General features: G+C 32.2%; 2 protein-coding genes across 2 annotated transcripts; one reads left to right on the top strand and one right to left on the bottom strand.

Annotated features, from left to right (window-relative positions):
• Positions 1 to 228: 228 nt before the first annotated feature.
• LOC126848018 (tuberin) lies at positions 229 to 12,861 on the bottom strand. Its single transcript, XM_050588521.1, has 29 exons — positions 12,676 to 12,861; positions 12,413 to 12,549; positions 11,585 to 11,775; positions 11,122 to 11,322; positions 10,874 to 11,048; positions 10,603 to 10,803; positions 10,131 to 10,272; positions 9,007 to 9,155; positions 8,764 to 8,939; positions 8,516 to 8,681; positions 8,083 to 8,307; positions 7,753 to 7,990; positions 7,345 to 7,469; positions 6,658 to 6,820; positions 5,534 to 5,695; positions 5,263 to 5,459; positions 5,046 to 5,156; positions 4,813 to 4,982; positions 4,212 to 4,663; positions 3,800 to 3,960; positions 3,535 to 3,718; positions 3,235 to 3,475; positions 2,749 to 3,142; positions 2,114 to 2,283; positions 1,901 to 2,045; positions 1,486 to 1,701; positions 1,227 to 1,367; positions 989 to 1,159; positions 229 to 694 (listed from the first exon to the last, which is right to left on the bottom strand). Exons 1-29 carry the CDS (start codon positions 12,749 to 12,751, stop codon positions 461 to 463), a joined length of 5,514 nt encoding a protein of 1,837 aa, XP_050444478.1. The 5' UTR covers positions 12,752 to 12,861; the 3' UTR covers positions 229 to 460.
• A 169-nt stretch (positions 12,862 to 13,030) lies between these two features.
• Positions 13,031 to 20,557, top strand: LOC126848020 (DNA damage-binding protein 1). Its single transcript, XM_050588522.1, has 19 exons — positions 13,031 to 13,335; positions 13,813 to 13,961; positions 14,039 to 14,298; positions 14,362 to 14,500; positions 15,328 to 15,477; positions 15,548 to 15,701; positions 16,184 to 16,405; positions 16,464 to 16,914; positions 16,984 to 17,150; positions 17,224 to 17,354; positions 17,437 to 17,621; positions 17,700 to 17,823; positions 18,450 to 18,684; positions 18,753 to 19,018; positions 19,262 to 19,432; positions 19,507 to 19,616; positions 19,713 to 19,882; positions 19,990 to 20,216; positions 20,293 to 20,557. The coding sequence occupies exons 1-19, from the start codon at positions 13,272 to 13,274 to the stop codon at positions 20,389 to 20,391; spliced, it is 3,474 nt and encodes a 1,157-aa protein (XP_050444479.1). The 5' UTR covers positions 13,031 to 13,271; the 3' UTR covers positions 20,392 to 20,557.
• The last annotated feature ends 793 nt before the right edge of the window (positions 20,558 to 21,350 follow it).

The raw sequence follows: 21,350 nt of genomic DNA, 5'->3' as shown, positions 1-21,350 counted from the left end.
GCTTTAAATAAAAAAATAAAAAATTATAACAACTTTTGAGTCTACAAATATAACACATAATGTTTTTTTTTTTTTAAAATTAAAACTGTTTTATGAAAATAAAAATGTTTTTCATTTTAATTCAAAAATATAGTATCTTCATACCTTAGCTTAGCATTAGCGGAATACCCGGAGTTAGAAAACTACTTGGAAAATCATTTGAATGTTATGTGTCGAGTTCAATAATAATTTTTGTTTGACTAGTGTCGTCTAGTGTATTTAACACGCAATATTATCAAAAGATGGATAGCCAATGATAATCAATTTACACAATAATGTTATATATTAACATTGGAAAAAGAAAAAAAATCACATTAATTCACAAATTACGAAATATACATAGTTGCATGCAATGTAATCACATTTACATTTTCAACACGCAGTTAAAAATGAGATCATCCCCGTTGAGTAGCCTGAAGTTTTATGTGTAGTCAGTGAAATCGGACATTTGTACTTTAGGACGACCCGCGTTGGCTGTTGTCTGCTTCATGGCTGTTGTAGCTGCCGCCGATGAATCGTTATTTATCGCTTGACCGTTTTTCATTTTAATTACTTTGTTCTGTATCCCTTTGATTTTCCTGAGTCGCTCTAACCAGTTACTGGCGTACGGCTCGTTGTTTTTCTTCTTCGAGCTGCTCAAGATTTGCGAAGCCAGCTAGACAAGACAATAACGAAAAATGTATTGATGACAAGTTCATTCACATAGGAAAAAAAAAAAATGAATGTTTTTAGGCTGGATAGGTTAGGTTAGGTTATTCTGGAATTATAAACTATCTATCTGATGTTTAGATGTAGATGTTTAGTATACATAAATTGTAAAGAAAATTTCCTACACAAAACCTTTATGGATATTATCAAACAATAATAATTTAATGTTATTGTATTTTTTTTAGTTAGAAGCCCGATTCTTGGGGTTAACTTTGGAAACTGATTACTATTTAACACTCACGTCTGTATGTATGGCGAGTTGTCTGGCTAGCATGGCAGCATTTTGATCAGATACAATCTTTGGTTCTTGATGGCCTACATGTTTTTCCAAGTCCTCCCTGACTTTCACGGTAATTTGGTCAACACCATGTTCCAAAGGTTCAACGATAACACACCCATAACTGAACTGAGCCTATACAAAAACGTTTGAAAACTGTACACAAATTATTCAAATACAATCAAATCCAGCTAGTACTTACTTTTACAGTTTGAATATCGTAATCTTGACCACTTTCATTGTAGACAATCGTTACAAAGTCGTTGCCAATGTTTTTCTTTTTATTATTACACTTTGCATCCGATTCGACAGTTGGCATAAGAGTGGCTACATGAAATATAACCTTTAAAAAAAAAAAATTTAATTACTTTTAGTAGAGTTTTTATACTCGAGAAATTACAATAAAAATATAATGCATATTCTTAAATATTTTGTTTGAACAAAATACTGTTTACACATACTTGCATGATGTCGTCTTGCCAAATATATGTAAATTTTCCATCTGTTCCATTACGTTCTAGCCCACCCAAAAACACACTTTGTGAATCCACATCTTCCAACTTAATGAGTGTTCCTAGACCTTTTAGAAATTCTGTATATCTCGGGGAACCATGTTGGTTCTGTAGTATATCCATTTCAGAGTTGGCTTGGTCCATACCCACATAAATTACTCCAATCTAAATAAATACAATTTCTACTTAAATAGGTTTTAAGAAATCTCGAGAGTATTGTCCGATACCCTCGTTCCCCTCTTTGCTCCTTTCAAACTCTAAACGTTCCAGCACTTTTGTGTGACTAATATTTCCAATAATTTAAATTTGAATTAGCGCTTACAAACTAGGTTTGGTTAAGTATTATTAATTATGTGAATCTAACCTTGTGCAGTTCGTATGGCGATATCCAATCCAAGTGCTGTACGGCTCTTTGAATTATAGTTTCTGATAATGGTAATAGAATTGGCTTAGCATCGCTATCAGCGCTAATGAAGTGGGTGGAGTGGTATAGTTGAAGGAACACAAAACTGAAAAAAATAAATATATATTATATATATGTGTGTGTTATTATTGTAGAATAAATTAACAATATTACCTTGGATTGATTCCAGACCGCACAGGCTCTTTGGGTTGGTTTGATCGGTTGTTCATTAGCAAAGCATTAGTATTTGCCTGCATACCAGTTGGTTTCTTAATAGTGTTCATTACGGCTAATGTGTGTACACGACCTCTGAACGATGATAAAGGCGGATCTGTATCGTTTTCCTAAAATTTAGGTATGAGCAACATTAGAGTATTGGGGAAAATTAATGAAACTGTTTATTGAAAAACAGTTTCTAAGCCAAAATTGTCATCATTTGTTATATCTAAAACAAATGTTTATCAAAATGAATAATAGTATAACACCTGAAAGCTTACTAATTTTAAACTAGAAAATGTTGGGAAAAAATTATAAAAAATATTATAAATTATGCTTTTTGCAACAAAATTAAACCTTTTTGATCTCCAAATGAAGTTCATCAAAATCAGTAAGCTATCAAAATATCATATTTTTAATAATTTTGCAGTAATAACAGATTATGTAAATTTTGGCTTGGAAAAAACCTCTTTTTATCTCTGAATGGAAATCATAAAAATGTTACTTTTAAATTACTTAAAATTTAATTCTCTTAAATTCCAATCTAGAGGAAAATGTGTGGGCTTTAAAAATGGATTTAAAAAATAAATTACTATTTTTTCCAATGTCTGTGAGCCATAGCTTATTGGTGGTGACAATGGCGGTTTGGTAGTGAGATAAGACGGAGTCGACGTTAACGATCTACTTTTTTCTTCATGGTAATAATTGGCTACCGGAAACTCTGTAGTTTGTTTGATGTCAACACTTTCAGCAGAAGATTTAGTCGATGAATCACTTTCGTTAAATGAATTTAATTTCGTGGATTTAAGCAATAGTTTTGGTCGTTCTTTGTCATAATTCTTTTTAGCATCAGATGTCACTTCAATTTTTTTTTCAAACGAGTCTATGGTTAAATCAAGAGTTAAGGGTTTGGGTTGATATGCAGTGTTTGACGGTGGAGTCAAACCAGTGCCACAAATTTCTTCGGGAATTGCTTCGCAATTGGCTCTAGACGAAATTAATAAAAAAAAAATAATGAATTTATAATATAATATTATATATATATATATAAATATATGTATGTATAATCTACTACTCACTTAGAGCTATATCGTAAGTCTTTGGAATAGTTTTGTTTGACTTTTTTAGCATCAACGGCAGCGTTGAATATTTCAAAGTGTTTAACAATATTTCCGGAGTCTTTGTTGTTATCGTCATTATCGTAAGTGGGCATTTCTTTCATGAACGGATTTTTCCAACCTGAGCTCATTTCAGGGCTAGAATTGGACCTACGAACTGGATTTCTAGACTTTCCTCCTTCTCCGGTCTCGAAGTCCTCGACTAATAAATAAGGGTAGTATATTAATACATATTTTTTTTTTGCTTAGTGTAATGATTACCATCATAGTATTCGTCTTCGACTTCACAACTCTCTTGAGAATTTTGTCGGGAAGGAGCAGGTTTCAGGGGAGAACCAGGAATGCAAACCGGATCGGATGGCATTCGGCAGGTTTGTGACGCTTTGCCATTGAATTCCATTTTGATGGCTTCATCGTTTATCATATAATTCTCTAACACTTCTTTCTAAAAAAAAAGTGAAAAAAGTTGTTAAGTAATTTTAAACTTTAATAACAAGTTATTTTTATTTAAAAAAAAAAAACCTACTTCTTCGTCTAAATACTGGCACATTCTTTCCATTTCTCCATTTAAAACTTTTTCACCAAAAGTAGGATGAAACAATGTTGACACATCAAACATTGACGTGTCGGAGTGAAAGTCCTGGAAATTACGATCATTTTGCACCCTGATCATCCAAGACATGACACCTAATAAATAAAAAAGTTTAAATGAACAATGATGTATAATATTAAACAGTACTTGGAACGTATAGCAGCAAATTTCTTTATCAATTAATAACATTCATAATACACTTAATATTATGAAAAAAATAGATTAATTTGAGTAAAGCGGCAGCAATTTTGCAGTTAATTTATCAATAGTATTGATTCAGTATAGTTGCAGACATATAATATATTGTGTAATTAGGATATATATTATTGAAAATATTTGCGCTTACCCGTTGGACACCGTACGCATATTTCCGCCCAAGACTGACACCAGCAAGAACAACACTGTTTTTTGTCCAATCTGTCTATGCTGGAAACGCTGTCTTTTCTTGGCATATCAAACGCCTCAGGCGGCTCAACGTGCGGAAACTTTTTTGTATCTTCTCCCGGCGAACTAGTCGTTATTGATAAACTCGATGGCGAGGCTATCCCTTTAACGGGAGTGTTGACTTCGGGTTGGTCACTACCAGCTTCACTACTCTGGCTTCGAGAGACCGACAATTTTGATTTTTCATCAGGTTTAGGATCGCTGGTTTGACGACAAGATAGAGAACATTTGCCGCACAGACCACTCCGTACGGGTTTTTGAGTGCATCCGCTGGTCGTGATCGTTATTAATTTTGTACCTAATAACCAAGTAGCAGTTTGACCACCTTCCAGAATAAATTCAGCGGTCGGATGTCTAGAAAATATTCAACGTTGTGAGTTATGAACATTGTCATATTTATACTAGATACAGCTGTTCTCACCAGTTTATCCTTTAATTTTTATTATTGATAAATATTATTTTTAAGATCAACTGGTGAGATCGACCATTAGTACAATTATTACCTTTTAGGCAGAGCAGAACAAGTAGCAAACGCGTATCTAGCTAAAAAGTCCATACATGTTTCTGTTAGTTCTTTATGAAAAATTAAGAGCTTATCGTCAATTGGCGGTTTCAAATCATTCATTGGACTACGGCTAACACCTATTATTGATCGATCACGCCTTCGACTGCCCTTGAAATAGATAAAACGATTGTATTATAAATATATATTGTACTTGAATGTTTTTTTATTTACTTGTTCTGTTAGACTGGAACTTCGTTTTCTACTAGACGAATCTTCATTATAGATTTCGCCCTTAGAAATAGTATGTCCTTCAAAAGGAACCAAAATGTTTTGCGTTAAACCCTGAAATGGACAAGCCTTTATTAATACAAAACGAAGGTGACTCTGTGTTTTATGTTTTAGGTCTTTGCCATGTACATTTATTATATTTTTTATTAGAAACAATTACTTTTTTAATAAACTCTACGAAATTTCTCCGAAATGATGTACGGCATTTCAGGAACCAAATAGCGATCACTCGATGAGCTAACGATACCGTATAGTGGTTGTATTTAAAAGGATTAGTGTATGGCAATGCAATGGCAAACACAGACATATATTGATCGGCTACAAAGTTAGAAAACACTTTTGGAAGACGACTCAGCACTGGAAGAATACGAAATATGTTTTCATGCAATATTTACATAATGGTTTATTTTTAATTTTTAAAAATTACTCACTGGAAAGGAACTCTAAAACGGGCACAGCAATTTGTGCCGTGGCTGACAGTTTAGACATATTTAATAAAACTTCAGGTAATAACTTCACCATGATGTCTCTCATTTCTAGAATGCACGTAGTTAATGCCATTACAACAGGTCCTATACAACGGTTGACCAAACCTAAGAAAAAAAATTCCACTTATATACATATAACATATTAAAAAAATATAATTACGGATAGATTTGATGTAATTTTGATTACAAAAAAACATGCATATCTAATATTAACAGAATTACCGACCGACATAAGAACTATCGCATGAGATAAGAATGAATAATTAGTATTTGTTATAGATATGAAAAATGTAACTGTATTAAAGTCAAGTTTTTCTAGTATAGGTTGAAAATCGATATTATTATTTAAAAGTTTGAATAAGAATATTAAATTAAGGTATTTTCTATGATTTAAGCTATGATGTGCAGATGAGAAAGGAATTATTTTTACAATGGTATTCATTTTTTTGACAGATATCTCCTCCTAAATCGCTGAATAGACTACTTTGTACAGTAAGTCTATAGACCGGAAATTATACTTGATTGGGTGAACATTTTAAAAACTTCAAATTTGAGAAAAGAATCCAAAAAAATTAATTCCAAAGGTGTGTAAAGTACTGTTGATAAACATTGACAAACCGAAAAAATATCTTAAGCCCTCTGCCCTAGGAGATATAGAAATTTTATTTTTATTTTTAACGGATTAAGATCTGAAAATTAGACGTCTCATCAAGATTAGAGTCATAATTTTATGTTTAAAATTGAAATTATTATTTATTTTTAACCCAATAACAAACAATACTGAACAGTATGCCAAAATGTGTGAATGTGCCAGGTTAATATTAATTTAACTCCCCAAAAACTAAAAAATTAAACACTACACAACTTAGTGGAAGATTATCAACTAAAAAGATAGGTCACATCATTTTTGAGTTTGTGAATAAAACGATTCTAAAATATGCCGTTTAAAAATGACAAGGTTTTTCACGGTTGAGTGACCTGAATGAAAACTGTTTGTTAATTATCAACTATTATTACCAGAATCATTCAAAAATAATTTGTCTTCACAGAGACACTAAGACTTTTACCTGATTGTAAGCATTTAACAAGCTTTTGCTGGAGAGATGGCTCGATACTATTGTGATATGAAACGAACGCTGCTAGTGCTGGATAGACGGCGATTTGAAAATCGGTTTTTAGCCATTTTGAAGGGGTATTTTTTAATGTTCTAACAACACTTTTATCGTTCACCTAATACAAAACAGAATATTTAACTGTGAAACTGTAGATACGGGTGGCTCTTATTTTGGGTTTAGTAGAGTTTTAGGTTATTTAGTTTTTTGGTACGAAATGGATGTAAATAAAAAATGAATTATTCCACGGTATTTGCTGCAATGTAATTTTATTACAAAGTCACTCAATCAGTAAACGACAGATTTTCTTAATACTAGTGTCAAAATTTTTTTTAACTGATCATAAAACCAGCCATAAAACAATTCCAAAAAAAAAATATTTTTAGCTCCTTCCCTCCCCCCCCCTGAATTATGCCCAATTTGTGCGCCAAAATTAACTTCAATACACTTTTAATTTGATTTCTTTCGCAGTTGGACTGGTGCTACGTGTTAACATAAAAAAAACACCAGACATTTTTGTTGGTCTATTTTTTTATCCTTTTCAAACTTTTTTAGAAGGTGTAGCCATTGTAGTTGCATTAAAATAAGAGCCACCCAATTATATATAACTAAAAAGTACTGAAGCTAGAAATAATAACAAACCAACAAACATAAGGTTGAAACTAATTCACACGCAGGATCGAATTCCGCATTTCCAGACAACATTAACGCTTTGTTCTTCAGAATTGCAGGTACTTCTGATAAAATATAGCACAACACTGTCCAATCTGGAAAAAAAAAAGAAGGTTTTATACTTTGATTGAGAAAAGCGTGCAATATAAAATTAGAATAGCCACGGTTCTCTTTTCTTCTTGAACAAAAATTTAATAAAACATCCTACGCCATACACGTTGTGGTCAATCAACACATACCAGCATACTCACAGACACATACTCACATCCTAAAAATCAGGATGCAATATATCTACAGAGTTAAATTGCTTCACACCAAACGCCATTAGACTCTTTAAAGATGCTATAATCCATTTCCAAATTTTGGTTCATGCTTTACCGAGCTCTTCTTTTAAAGCTGTTATCACGGCCTTGCACGCTGCGGCTAACGATATTTGACTAAACTGCACCAAACTGTCATCCTTTGACTGATGGTCTTCCATTGATGAATTTGGACTGTGCGATAATATCCCAAAACCACTGCGTTCCACATATATAAATGAAGAATACCCGTTTAATCCTTTAAATCCTAGTCTATACCTAGAGTCTACTTGTAGTTTAGCTAACAATTTGAAAATCTAAAAAAAAAAAATGTTTAATTGAGTGAACCGAAAATAATAATTGATAAGAAAAATACTACTCAGAGGTAACAAAATATTTAAAATTTTACCATTAAACGTATTGAATGACAATTATCTAATACTATTGGTTGGTCGTAATGATGTCTTAAGTGTCTGATGAGCATTGCGAGAATTCGTTCGGCAGATGTAGTAGAATGTTGGTATAGAAAGTTTGAAAACAACTTTGAAAGACCTTCAACAGTTAATTTGATGTCGTCTGTGTCATGTTCTTGTAAAGGAATTGCAATATTCAACCGATATGGTCTTAATAGTATCTATTATGTTTCAAAAAATAAGAATAATTGAAATAAATATTATTATGGAAATAAAAAATAAAAATAATCTCAAACATTTGTAAGTAGCGACAAGCTACACAATATAGTTTTAACTTAATAACAGTCGTTGTATAAATGAACTTAGTTGAATCTAAATACATATTAGAAAATGATAACAAGAGAATTATAAAAAAAATGTAGAACATACTTTTTCTAATATTTCAAATAGTTGGATATGATATTGACTGTCACATTCAGCACAAATTCCAATAATTATTTGACAAACCGCTTGTCTAACGCATGGATCAGCATCATTAGCGACTTCGGCAAAAGTCGCTAGAATTACATTCATAAGTTCTTTTCCATATATTGCGCTGTAAGTTGTTTTATTTTATTTTATAATTGTATAAAAATTGGTTACAATAAAATATGAGTTCTATACAATATTGTCAATACCTGTTATGTCGATAAACTTCTTCGAGTGTTTTTGTTACTGCATGAATTCGTATGGGAGTTCTGTTCTCCTTGGTATAGAAATGATTTAAAAACGATGACAAATTTTCAATCCATCGATATTGGGTGGGAACCAAAAACTCTTTTCTGTACGCCATCAAATTGAAAACCGAAGACTCCTGTAAAAATACATATATTATACACGTTAAATGTAAAAATAAAAAATAAATATGTTTCTTATTTTACTGGTCTGTGTAGAGAAAACGTCTCAACGACATCATAAATGCCGTCTAAAGTGCCGTTGTAAGAATTGGCAAACACTAGAGACTCGATTTTTGTGAGCGTTTCATTAATGTGATCAACAATCACCGGTATGGAATTGGCATTATTTCGGTCTGAAAAATAATATTGGATTAAATTTTAAATCGGTACATGCAGTGGCGGCGCCAGGGGTAGGGCCAGGGTAGGCCGCGGCCTACCCTAAAATCTTCTCGGCCTCCGGCTGGCCCACCCTGTATGATTTCAAAGTATTTTTGTTTATTGTTCATTGTAGTATTGTAATTTTGAAAATATATGTTAATTGTTATATTTTTCTTAAGAAGTGTTGCTTAATTGGTAATATTATGACTTTACTCAGTAACATACCGAAAAGGGAGGGTTATTGAAGTTTTAAAAATTGGCTGGTATTACCCTCGATAGTGACCTTTATTTTTTATTAACCTGTAGTATTGTAAGTCTTTACCACCCGATAGGTAAGGCAATTTTTGTTACGCCACTGGCCCTTCCTATAAATCAGTGGCCCCAGTTTGGCCCACCCGGACAAAAAGTTCTGGCGCCGCCACTGGATACATGATAAAGTAATACCTCCTAATATAGTATTGGAATAAACTAGTTATTTTTTAATAAAGCCCAACCAAGTTCCATTAATTTGGGTGGAAGAAAAATCATCCCATGGGCAAGCTTAAACGAAGAGAAAAAACAAGCATGTCACTTTTTAATTTTAAAATGGGATGTTTTTTTTTAAAAGTTTAATTTAAGTTTTCAATTAAAGTCTAAACAAAATATGTTGAAAATTGACCTTTAAAATTTCGTTCCTGATATAATGTACTAAAAGAGTTATTAAGTGTAATTAAAATTAGAAGCAATTGTTTATACTTTATTAAAATAAATGAAAGTTAAATTATAAGTATAAAATATTAAATTATTGAATACTGAATAATAATTCTTGTTTAATGGTAGATTATATTTTCATAATTTATGTGGGGTTGGGCTGACTGGGAATTAAAAAAAAAAAAATTAGGCGGGTTTTCATTGAATTGGAGATTTTTTAGACAACCTTGCTAATATATAAAAAAAACTTTACTACTTACTAACAAACTCGGCAGTGCTTTTCAATATTTTCAAAACTTTTTCCCAGACCATGTTTTGCAAAGTGGCACCGTTTTTCGTTACCAACGATTCCATGCCTAATACGACTTCCAACACTACTATTGGATGATCGCAAGACAGTGCCTACAAGTATTTCCATGTTAATAATTTATGTAATAGACCAAGACGGGGGCGACTCTACCTATGGTCTATGGCAAGGTATTTGAAGTGTCCAGACTTATCAGATTTATAATAGACAAAAATTTACGATAAAAAAAAAAACTTGTACTAGGGTGGCTGACCCCATGTAGTTGGGAGTGAAGATGAAGAAATATCACACAGTATGGTGTACGTAATAGTAGTAAAAAAAAATAATCAAGTTACTTTCGAGGAAATTACAATGTGGTCCTCTAAAATAGATAAGTAGATCCACCTGAACTGGATAAAGGAGTTTGTCTTTAAAGATAAACTTACCAAATAAATTGAAGGCAAAACCGAAAGCAGTGATATTTTAAAAGATGTAATCTGTTTGTTACTCCACAACGCCATGTTTATATAGAATACGCCGCCTCGTACAAGGCCAACGTTGCGATTCGATTGTTCTTTGTGGAGCAACTGACAAATCAAGTGCAAAGCCGAGTAGCCCATGTGGGTTCCCAAAAGTTTTCTCATGGTCTAAATAATATAATTTAAGTTAAAATAAACTGTCGAAAAGTTATCAGTCTTTCCATTGTTTATTTATTACTTTCCAACATTGTGCGCAGTACGCTTCTGAATTTGCAGTATGGCACAGAGTGGCTATGAATATCGGCAGAGAAGGCGGTGGCAAATGACTGTAGCATATGATTGTGTCCAAAAGTTGAAGACTTTCAATGACAACTTCTCTGTCTTGGATATGACAACATACGTAAAAAGTGCTTCTGTTGATGAAGAATAAAATATTTAATAATAAATTATTAAGACAAAGATTTTACAGAGATAACATTAACGTACTGGACAACAGTGTGGATTACTTCATCGTCTAGGTATGATCCGTTGTATTTAATAAGATTAATGGACATTTGTAACCATTCAATCGTGAAACCGGCGGGAACTAACTCAGAGGCACCCCAGCACGTAAGCCAAGGGCAAATTTCTTCTTCTAAATAAACAATGTCACGGCCGTGTTCTGTGAGTTTTTCTAACAACTCCAACCTAAAAAAGGTATTAAAATTTAGTTTTTCTATTTTTTTTATCGTTCACAAAAATAGTTGAAAGTTGAATTTCTAATATCATATTCAATGCAAGGCTGAGAATTAATAGATTTAAGTACAACTTTTTTAAAAGTTTGTCCTATTGTTTTTACGAATTTGTATACATGAAAATGTGAACAACTTAAAATCACATAAAATTGTTTGTATGTGTACAGTTATTATTATAGTTAAAAAATTGTAACGTCAACAGGAAGAATTTTTACCTGCATGACAGATCTTCTGCTATCTCGTGACTTTTAATGAAATTGAAAATATGTTTTCGCATAATACCAAGTGTTTCGTATTGACCAATAATTATGTTTTTGATAAATGAGAAAGCGATATTACGGTGTTCTTTTGCGACATCGTTACTGAACAAATCTTGTACCAGAGTCCATAACGTCTCAACAGCATTCTGTGGAATTGAAAATTTAATTTTACATTTGACAAAACATTATATACTAGATAAATTTAGCAGCAAAACTAAAAACTTAACTCAATACGGCGAGTTGTTTTGGAAGCCCTAGGGTTTGTTTTAAAAAAGTGTAATTATTTTAAGAGATTACTTTTTCACAGAATTACAGTGTTTTTTTCACAGATTAATAATCTTAAATTCACTGACTCAGCTGGTTCAAAAATTGTGGCTATTTAAACACCTCAGCGCAGGCGCTAGGGCTGTTTTGCGCAACATTTGAACTAGAGTATGTGGATATCTAAATTGAGACTCAAAAATTTGTATTACCACAAACATTTTAGGATAAAACAGCACTTTTAGAAAAACATTTTTTTCCTAAGTCCCATTTTAAAAATATTATTGGGATTTTTTAAATTAAAAAAAAAAACACGGAACGTTAAAGCAGTTTTTTGTCTATTTCAAAAACAAGCATGACCACAGAAGATTTAAAAAGTCATTGTCTTTGGGGTAAAAAAACAAATTTTGAAGAATAAAAAAGTTGAGAAGTTCAACTAAAATTGTTCGAAAACAGTATAATTTTGTAAATTAAAAAGTGGTGGCTGGTAGAAATATCAAAGATAATATAAAATGTGTATACTTCTTCGAGACGATGTGAACGTGCTACTTCTGTTAATTCTCTGATGGCTCTGATTCTGTTGCTCAGCGTCGTTTCTGACGATATTTCGCGTTCTTGTTCCACAGTAAGCGTGTAATCCTCTTTAACACGAAGAGCTCCTGGTAACATAACAAAGATGTACCGATTTATTACAAGTTACGTTTAAACGAGACACATGCTGTTAATTATATGGTTAACAGTTCAATTGGTCGCACAGCCAACAAGTAAGATAAGTACACACTGACCTGCATTTGACGCTCCTTTGTTGATACGAAAAAATTGTTTTAACTTTTCGAACGTCTTGTTGTCTTTTGAACTCATCTCGGCCGGTGGATTTTGAACGGTTGTGTTCAGCTAATCGGACACATTACGGTTCACGAGACTGACAGACATGCAAATCGGCGGCGGAGTGCAAAATGAAATGTTTCTAACGAAATTTTATCAAATTGTAACATTTTTTTTTCCTCACTACTTTCGATGATAGCAGCGCCGTGGCAACAGTGTAGCCGACCTTTGCCAAGGCGCGGCGCTGTAGTGGCTACACTGCAAAGTCTTCTACCTACCGACGATACCGGTGTTTGGGTACGAGCGCGCTCGGCACAGTCAAAATCCCGCACGATTTCCGACGATTTGATTATAACGTGTGGACGGACGGTGTGCGAAAATTGTTGTTTTTTTTTTGTTCCTTTTAATATAATATTGTTTTTAATTTTATACATTTTTTTATTTTGTTAGTTTATTAACCGTTACTAATAACGCCCGACACCGTCGTGTAACGATCTCACGGTGCAGATTTAAATGATAGTTTAAAAAAGGATTCGCATCGGATACACTGAATACGATGGCTTCTCTATTTTATACAGTAACGGCTCACAAAGCCACTGCTGTGTGCACAAGTATTTCTGGTACGATTACAATTATTATCATAAATGATTATAAAAAGTTCTTCAACCCAACGCTGCGGTAGTTTGCTCTAGTTAAGACGGCAATGACAGTGACAACAATACACTTGAAAAATATAGCCTTGGGAACTAAATGTTCAAAAATAAATAATGATTACGTATCAAAAATATATCCAACTCGTATTTACCTTGAAATGATCGAAATAACCGTTTTAAATTTTTTTAATTTGCTCGTTATAATATTTAACTTGTATTTAATTGATGCTGGAGTACATGTATTTGCACAAATTCTTTCTTAGAATGATTCAAAATTTGCTGGGTTTCATTTAAAAAAAAATAGGTTTTTTGTTTCACTTTGGGTTATAACTGCTGATAGGCCACTGAATGTTTTTAATTAAGTCAACTCGATAAGGTTTAATTTTTGGACTTAGATTTGTGTATTTAAATAAATTAAAATTAAATAATATACATTTTTCATAGGAAATTTCACGTCACCGACGGATCGTAATTTGATTGTCGCAAGATTCAATCGGATTGAAATATATTTAGTCACCGAAGAAGGCTTGCAGCCAATCAAAGAGATAGCGCTGTATGGAAAAATTGAAATCATGAAACTATTCAGACAAAAAGTATGAAATTATTAATGTTTTTTTTATTTATTGCATTTTGTTAAAAATTTAACATTATTGTTCTTGCTTGTTTTTAGCAAATGAAGAAAGACTTATTGTTTGTAGTGACGGCTCGGTTCAATACTATGATATTAGAATGTAATCAAGTTAACGGTAACATTGAAATTATTACTAAAGCACATGGCAACATATCTGACAATGTTGGCAAGATATCAGAAGTTGGAATTATGGCCGTTATTGATCCTAGTGCCAGAGTGATTGGTCTTAAAATATATGATGGCTTATTTAAGATTATACCTCTGGATAAGGAAGGGGAATTGAAGGCTTATTGTTTAAGGTATAGCAGTATAATTGTAATGATATATTTAAAATACAGTAAATAATTTTATTTGGTTTTTAGAATGGACGAAGTAGAAGTACAAGACATTGATTTTTTGTACGGATGCGCAAATCCGACTATTCTAGTTATTCATCAAGATACCATGGGGCGTCATATTAAAGCTAAAGAATTGTCTATAAAAGACAAGGAATTTGTTAAGGTAAGGTATTAATCAACAGAAAAAACATTGCGTTTTGGTTCTCGACGAGACCACATGAGGCAGGGCGAGCACTAGAGTGTATCCACTTAAGTTTACCCACTTTTGCGCATGCATACAGATGTGCCAAAAGAGTCAGACTTCAGCTAAGATCCAGGCGTTCTGTGATTGATCGTTTATGTTGCTCGCTTACTCGTATTAATATTTTAATTTATATGCACTACCTGTACGCTTACATGTCATTAGACTCAGAATAGAAGGAAATTTTATATTATAAGTTCAAACACATAATTAAAAACATTAATAAAACGGTATAAATTTCATATTAATTTAAACAAATTATAAAAATGCATAAAAAAAAACATAATATTAAAATAAATTATATGTTTGACTATTTCCATAAGTTGATGGATGATAGTAGGCTTGTCTATGATTTCTCCTGACTGAACTCAATTGAGTTCAGTGCCTCTTCCTTATCCTCCAACCACTTTATAATGTCGACATTTTTTATACTGGATGTCAGAGCTTTATCTGAGTGTCTTCACGAGTCTTCACCGAGTGGTATGATCTGGTTTATGACAATGACAGAGTTGTCTTGCATTCAATGTAATATATTATCTGTCCACTCACAAAATGCCTGGCCATTAATTGTGTTGTCATAGTCTGGTGCTCTTGCCTCATGGGCACTCCGTTCTGTATCGGTTTTTTTAGAATTAAATCAGTGCTTATCTAAATAAAACGATAATAATATTTTTATTAAATTCTCTTACTACAAAATAACTATTTACATAGTTTGTTAACTAATTTATGTAATTATAATCTTATTTTAGACTCCTTGGAAACAAGAAAATGTAGAAACAGAGGCTTCGATAATTATACCCGTTCCAGAACCTCTTTGTGGTGCCATCGTTATTGGTAGAGAGTCGGTACTTTATCATAACGGTTCATTTTTCATTGCTATTTCTCCACCAGTTATAAAGGTAGGTAAACGGAGATATTAAATTTGAAAGAAAAGTTAATTTAATTGTCGTTTTCGTACCTGTGTTGTAGCAAAGTACAATTATATGCTATACAAGAGTGGATCCAGAAGGAACTCGATATCTACTTGGAGATATGGCTGGCCATTTATTCATGTTATTGTTGAACTACGAAAGGAATTCGGATGGAACGTTCAAAATTAGAGATCCAAAAGTCGATTTATTAGGTAAATTGTTATTACCAAGGGGAAGACATTAGAATGATCTCATTGAATTTAATGAAACTTCTCCTAGTTAATTTTAAGTAAAAATGAGTGTTGTTAAATAAAAAAATTTATTTCCAAATACATTTATTATTTGATTGAATTATTTTAAATAACTTTATAATTTTTATTACTCTTTTGAAATATTATGCAAAAAAACAATTTTGAAGTTAATAACACGCTTTATGTTTAGATTTAAGTATACATTTTATCTGGTAGGTGTTTTTTTTTAAATCAAATATTTCCAACAACAAAGTAAAGTATGTAATTTATCCATCTTAAAGTTAAAAAAAAAAGTGAGTTCAGAATAATGAATGAAAAATCTAACTGTAAAAGTGAAAATAATTTAGTTGTACCAATACGACTTCTATGCACACATTGAACGTGTAATTCAATATGATAATAAACAAAACTAAAAATATACGGTACGTTTGTAATTTTTTTAGGAGAGATAAGTATACCAGAGTCCCTTACTTATCTCGACAACAAGGTGATTTATGTAGCATCGCGGGTCGGTGACTCTCAGCTCATCAGACTTAATAACAAACCCGATCAATATGGTTCATACATTACCGTACTGGATACCTTCATGAATTTAGGACCAATTCTCGATATGTGTGTAATCGATTTGGAACGACAGGGTCAGGGGCAAGTTGTCACATGTTCGGGTATGCATATTAATTAAGGGAAAAAATACACTTACAATTAAATTTAATTTAATTTCAGGAGCGTATAAAGAAGGATCGCTTCGAATAATACGCAATGGAATCGGTATTCAGGAAGTTGCCACAATTGATTTAGTTGGAATCAAAGGAATGTGGCCTCTGAGTGTGGCTTTAAATAGTCATCTTGATGACACTCTGGTTTTATCGTTTGTCGGTCATAGTAGAGTATTGGCATACAACGGAGACGAGGTCGAAGAGGTAGATTTGGAAGGGTTCCAGTCCGATTTGCAAACGTTCTATTGTGGCAACACGGCCGATAATAAAATGGTCCAGATAACGTCGAACAGTGTTCGATTGATATGTTTGCAATCCAAAAAGTTAGTGAGCGAATGGACCGTGCCCGCTGCCAAAAGTATAAACGTAGTGTCATGTAATAACCAACAAGCGATTTGCGCCACTGGCAATAGCTTATACTACATAGAAATAGATACAGATAAAGTTGTTCAAAATGGGTAATTATTGTATATATAGCCTATGAAATGAAAATGAATAGTATGCTAAATTATTGTTTCACATTTTAGATTTATTACACTAGAACATGAAGTATCTTGTCTCGATGTTTGTTCATTCAAAGATGAATTTGGCAAAACCAATAGTTTGGTGGCCGTCGGTTTGTGGATGGACATATCAGTTAAAATACTCCAACTGCCTGACTTTACAGAACTTGTTAGAGAACCTCTTGGAGAAGGTAACGAGTACCTTTAATTCTTTACTATCGAAAAATACATTAATATTAATTTAATAATTATTGTTATTTACAGAAATAATTCCTCGTTCAATATTGATGGTGACTTATGAAAATATACACTATTTACTATGTGCATTGGGTGATGGAAGTTTATGCTATTTTCACTTGAATCCAGAAACAGGAATTCTAAGCGATAAGAGAAAAGTATGTTGTAGTAATAGATTAGTGATCGTAATCGAATCTTAGATTAAATTGAAATCATAAATATTCAAACGTTCGCTTGTAGGTAAATCTTGGTACTCAACCTACACTGATAAAAAAATTCCAATCGCTTTCAACTACGAGTGTTTTTGCGTGTTCAGACCATCCAACGGTAATATATTCATCAAATAATAAGTTAATTTTCTCGAATGTTAATCTACGGAAAGTCAACCACATGTGTTCGCTAAATACTAAAAGTTATCCAGACAGGTGAGTTACACTTCTTTTGAGTTGGCAATTATTATATTCTTTAATTTAAACCACTAATATATTTATTTTACTATTAAGTTTGGCCATGGCTACAGATTCATCAATTATAATCGGAACAATAGATGAAATGCAAAAATTACATATACGCACTATACCACTGGGAGAAGCGCCTCGGCGAATCGCACATCAAGAGAACAGCAAAGTATATTTTACTGTTGATTAAGACTATTAAACAGGGCTGCAACTCGATCACTTTTCTCACATTTTATCACTATTTTAGTGTTTTAGTTGTCATTCTCACTTTTTTCTATGTTGTAAAATATTATACATTAACACAATAGGCCTCTACCAAAAAAATTTATATCGGCTAACTTTTTTTCTAGTATTGATGTGTTGGCAAAATGTAGTGGTATTTAAACACACACAAATTATTTAACTACTAAACCGATTTCCTTCATACAGCCAACCCATAAAAATAAAAAAATTAACAGTATAAAAATTTCCATAATTATAGATATAATATAGCTTTAGTTTTTTTTTTAAATTAATTTTCCAGCTTGACAAGTTTTTATTTTCAGTTTATTATTCGTAACTTAAAAATGTAAGCTTTAAGGGTGTTATCACTCTAGAAAATACCAAAAATTATAAATGTTCAGACATTTTATAACATTGTAAAAAAAAAAAGTAGTGAAAAAACATCATAATTACTATATTTTCAAGAAAAAAATTTGTTCACTCCTCACTTATTAACTTTATTTGTTAAGTGGCAGCCCTAAATGAGAGTAATAACATCTAAAAATATGTATAATAAAATAATAACTGCTTTAGTCATTTGGTGTGATAACAATGAGAATCGACGTCCACGAAGGAATCAATTTGGTTCCCGCTAGACCCAGTGCCAGTACTAACGCTCAAAATGTTTCGGGTGCCGTCAGTAATCGTATTCCCAGTAATTCGTCGACGGCAAATAGCAATCAGGGATCACTCAATATAGGAAACAGTGAATACGGCCTTGAAGTGGAAATACATAATATGTTGATACTCGATCAAAACACATTCGAAGGTAAGTAACACTGACATACGTTTTGACCTGACTACGATTGAGTCTAAATTATTGATTTATACTTTCAGTATTACATGCTCATCAGTTGAACACCAATGAATACGCATTGAGTATTATATCCGCCAAGCTGGGAGATGATCCGACGACGTATTACATCCTGGGAACGGCCGTGGTGAATCCAGAAGACCAGGATCCGAAATTAGGACGTATTCTTATATTCCAGTGGGACGATTCGTCGTCGAAATTGACCCAAATAACTGAAAAAGAAGTTAAAGGAGCCTGCTACGCCATGGCCGAGTTTAACGGTAAACTCTTAGCCGCAGTTAATTGTACGGTAAGTTCAATGTGTGTTTTGTGAATTAAATATAACAATGTGTTTGACATTTTTTTTACAAAATTATCTGTTTACCATTTGCATTTGGGATATTCTATGTAAAATGAACTCACTAATTTTAATCTTAATTTGAACGTGCCTCATATATCATCAATATTTATTTTATATACTTTAATACAGGCTTGTCCTTCCCAATAGGTGCATTTTAAAAATTGTTTAAATGTATTCATTAATTATATTTAGGTGCGCCTTTTTGAGTGGACTGCCGATAAAGAGTTGAGACTTGAATGTAGCCATTTCAACAACATTGTCGCATTATTTGTAAAAACCAAAGGCGACTTTATCATTTGTGGAGATTTGATGCGATCGCTGACATTGTTGCAGTACAAAGCCATGGAAGGCAGTTTCGAAGAGGTATTCTTAGTAGTTATATTAAAAGAGGTTCCGAGTAATAATTGTTAACAATTTATTTTTATTATTACTCGTAGATTGCCAGAGATTATTGTCCCAAATGGTCTACGGCCATAGAGATCATCGACGACGATATTTTCATTGGAGCTGAAAACGAAAAAAACTTATTTATTATTCAAAAAGACAGGTGCATAGTAAAATTTTGTTTAAAAAAAAAAAAAAAAGTGTTTCCTTATGTTTTTTACAAAAGAAATAATAAACACAATTGTTGTTTTATTCGTAGCACGTTAACTAGTGACGAGGACAGACATCAACTTCAAGAAATCGGACAATTCCATTTGGGCGATTTAGTGAATGTTTTCCGGCACGGTTCGTTAGTCATGCAACATTTCACGGACACGTATGTTTCGACGCAAGGGGGAATTCTTTATGGCACGTGTAGTGGTGCATTAGGTAAGTGAAAAAAAACAATTGTCGTCGTTTGTTCAGAGAAGACGAAAAATCTTGCGCGTATTTTGCTGTCTCAATGTTAAATTAGTAAAATATCACATTTGATTTAGGTTTAGTTACACAGTTGAGCCCGAAAATGTTTGAGTTCCTAACAGACTTACAAGATAGTTTAGCTAATGTAATCAAAGGAGTAGGCAAAATCACACATAGGAATTGGCGCAGTTATCATACGGAGATAAGAACTGAACTAGCCGAAGGATTTGTCGATGGCGATTTAATTGAGAGTTTCTTAGATTTACCAAAATCTGAAATGAGTGCTGTCATCGAAGGACTAAAGGTAAACATTGTATTTGTTTGTTTTTTTACCGATAAATTGTGCTCAAAAACCATATTGTTTTTATTTATGTCCGTAGGGTTCATACGATTGTCAGTTTAGGAAAGTTACAAAAGACGCCAACCTCATCCTAAGCGACGTCATTAAACTCGTTGAAGATTTGACCAGGATACATTAAAATTTATTTTTATATTTATTCGCGTGTCTAAATGATAAATTTAATATTTAAAAGCATTTTGTTTGCTTGTTTGTAAATTGTATATATTTTACGTTTTAAAACTCCGTTCTATTCATCTATTTGAATAATAATAGTTATTTAATTAAACGTATTTTATTGTTGTAAACATTTAAGTGTTCTAAGTACTTAGAATTTTTTTTTATCATAATTTTACCAAAAATAAAGTGAGACCAAAATGTCATCTAAATTATATCACTTCTATTAATGAATGACTAGTTTGGCTTCAGGATTTGCTAATGAAAAGATTGTGTCTCGCTAAATACACGACTGCACATGAAACAGTCGGTCCAACGGTTAAAAACTTATCGTCAGTTTGGACACAAAAATAATAATAATAGTGTCTCAGCTCACCGTCGAAGCTTAAATGAAATTATTCCATCATAAATTTTCGGTTTAAAAATAAATTAAAACTCCTCATCACTTGGACTTGAATTACAATTTTAATTAGATTTAAAATTATTTTGCTTGCGTAATTTCATTACATTCTGTGCATAGTATTGAAAAAGTAATTTTGCATAAGTAGTTTAAAACTACTAACGCGTTTCAAAATGTAAAACAAAAAAATGTTTAACTTTGAAATTTAGTGAGAAAAATAACTGTTGTTTTAGTTCAATATTCAGTACTGAATTAAAAACCATTCAACTTTGACTAATACTACTAACCACTTGGTAAATAACGATAAAATTTCAGTCCCAACTTCATAAAAAAAAATCAATTAAAATTTTAGTTTTCATAAGAAAAAGTAATTTTGTTACAGTCATTTTATTTTTGATTAACGAAAAGTAATTACTAATTTATGTAAATTATTTAGTTATTTTAATTTAATTAATAATATTAATATTTTAGTTTAATTTATGTAATTTATTTTTTGACATAACGAGTAAAGTGATTTCATTATG

The sequence above is a fragment of the Adelges cooleyi genome, unplaced genomic scaffold (assembly GCF_023614345.1).
Source record: "Adelges cooleyi isolate 19-005CV unplaced genomic scaffold, UGA_ACOO_1.1 ACOO_flye_CR_arks_rails_tigmint_CR_PRNA_15, whole genome shotgun sequence".
In the NCBI taxonomy this organism is placed as follows: Eukaryota; Metazoa; Arthropoda; class Insecta; order Hemiptera; family Adelgidae; genus Adelges; species Adelges cooleyi.
This window is presented reverse-complemented; position numbering and strand designations above follow the sequence as displayed.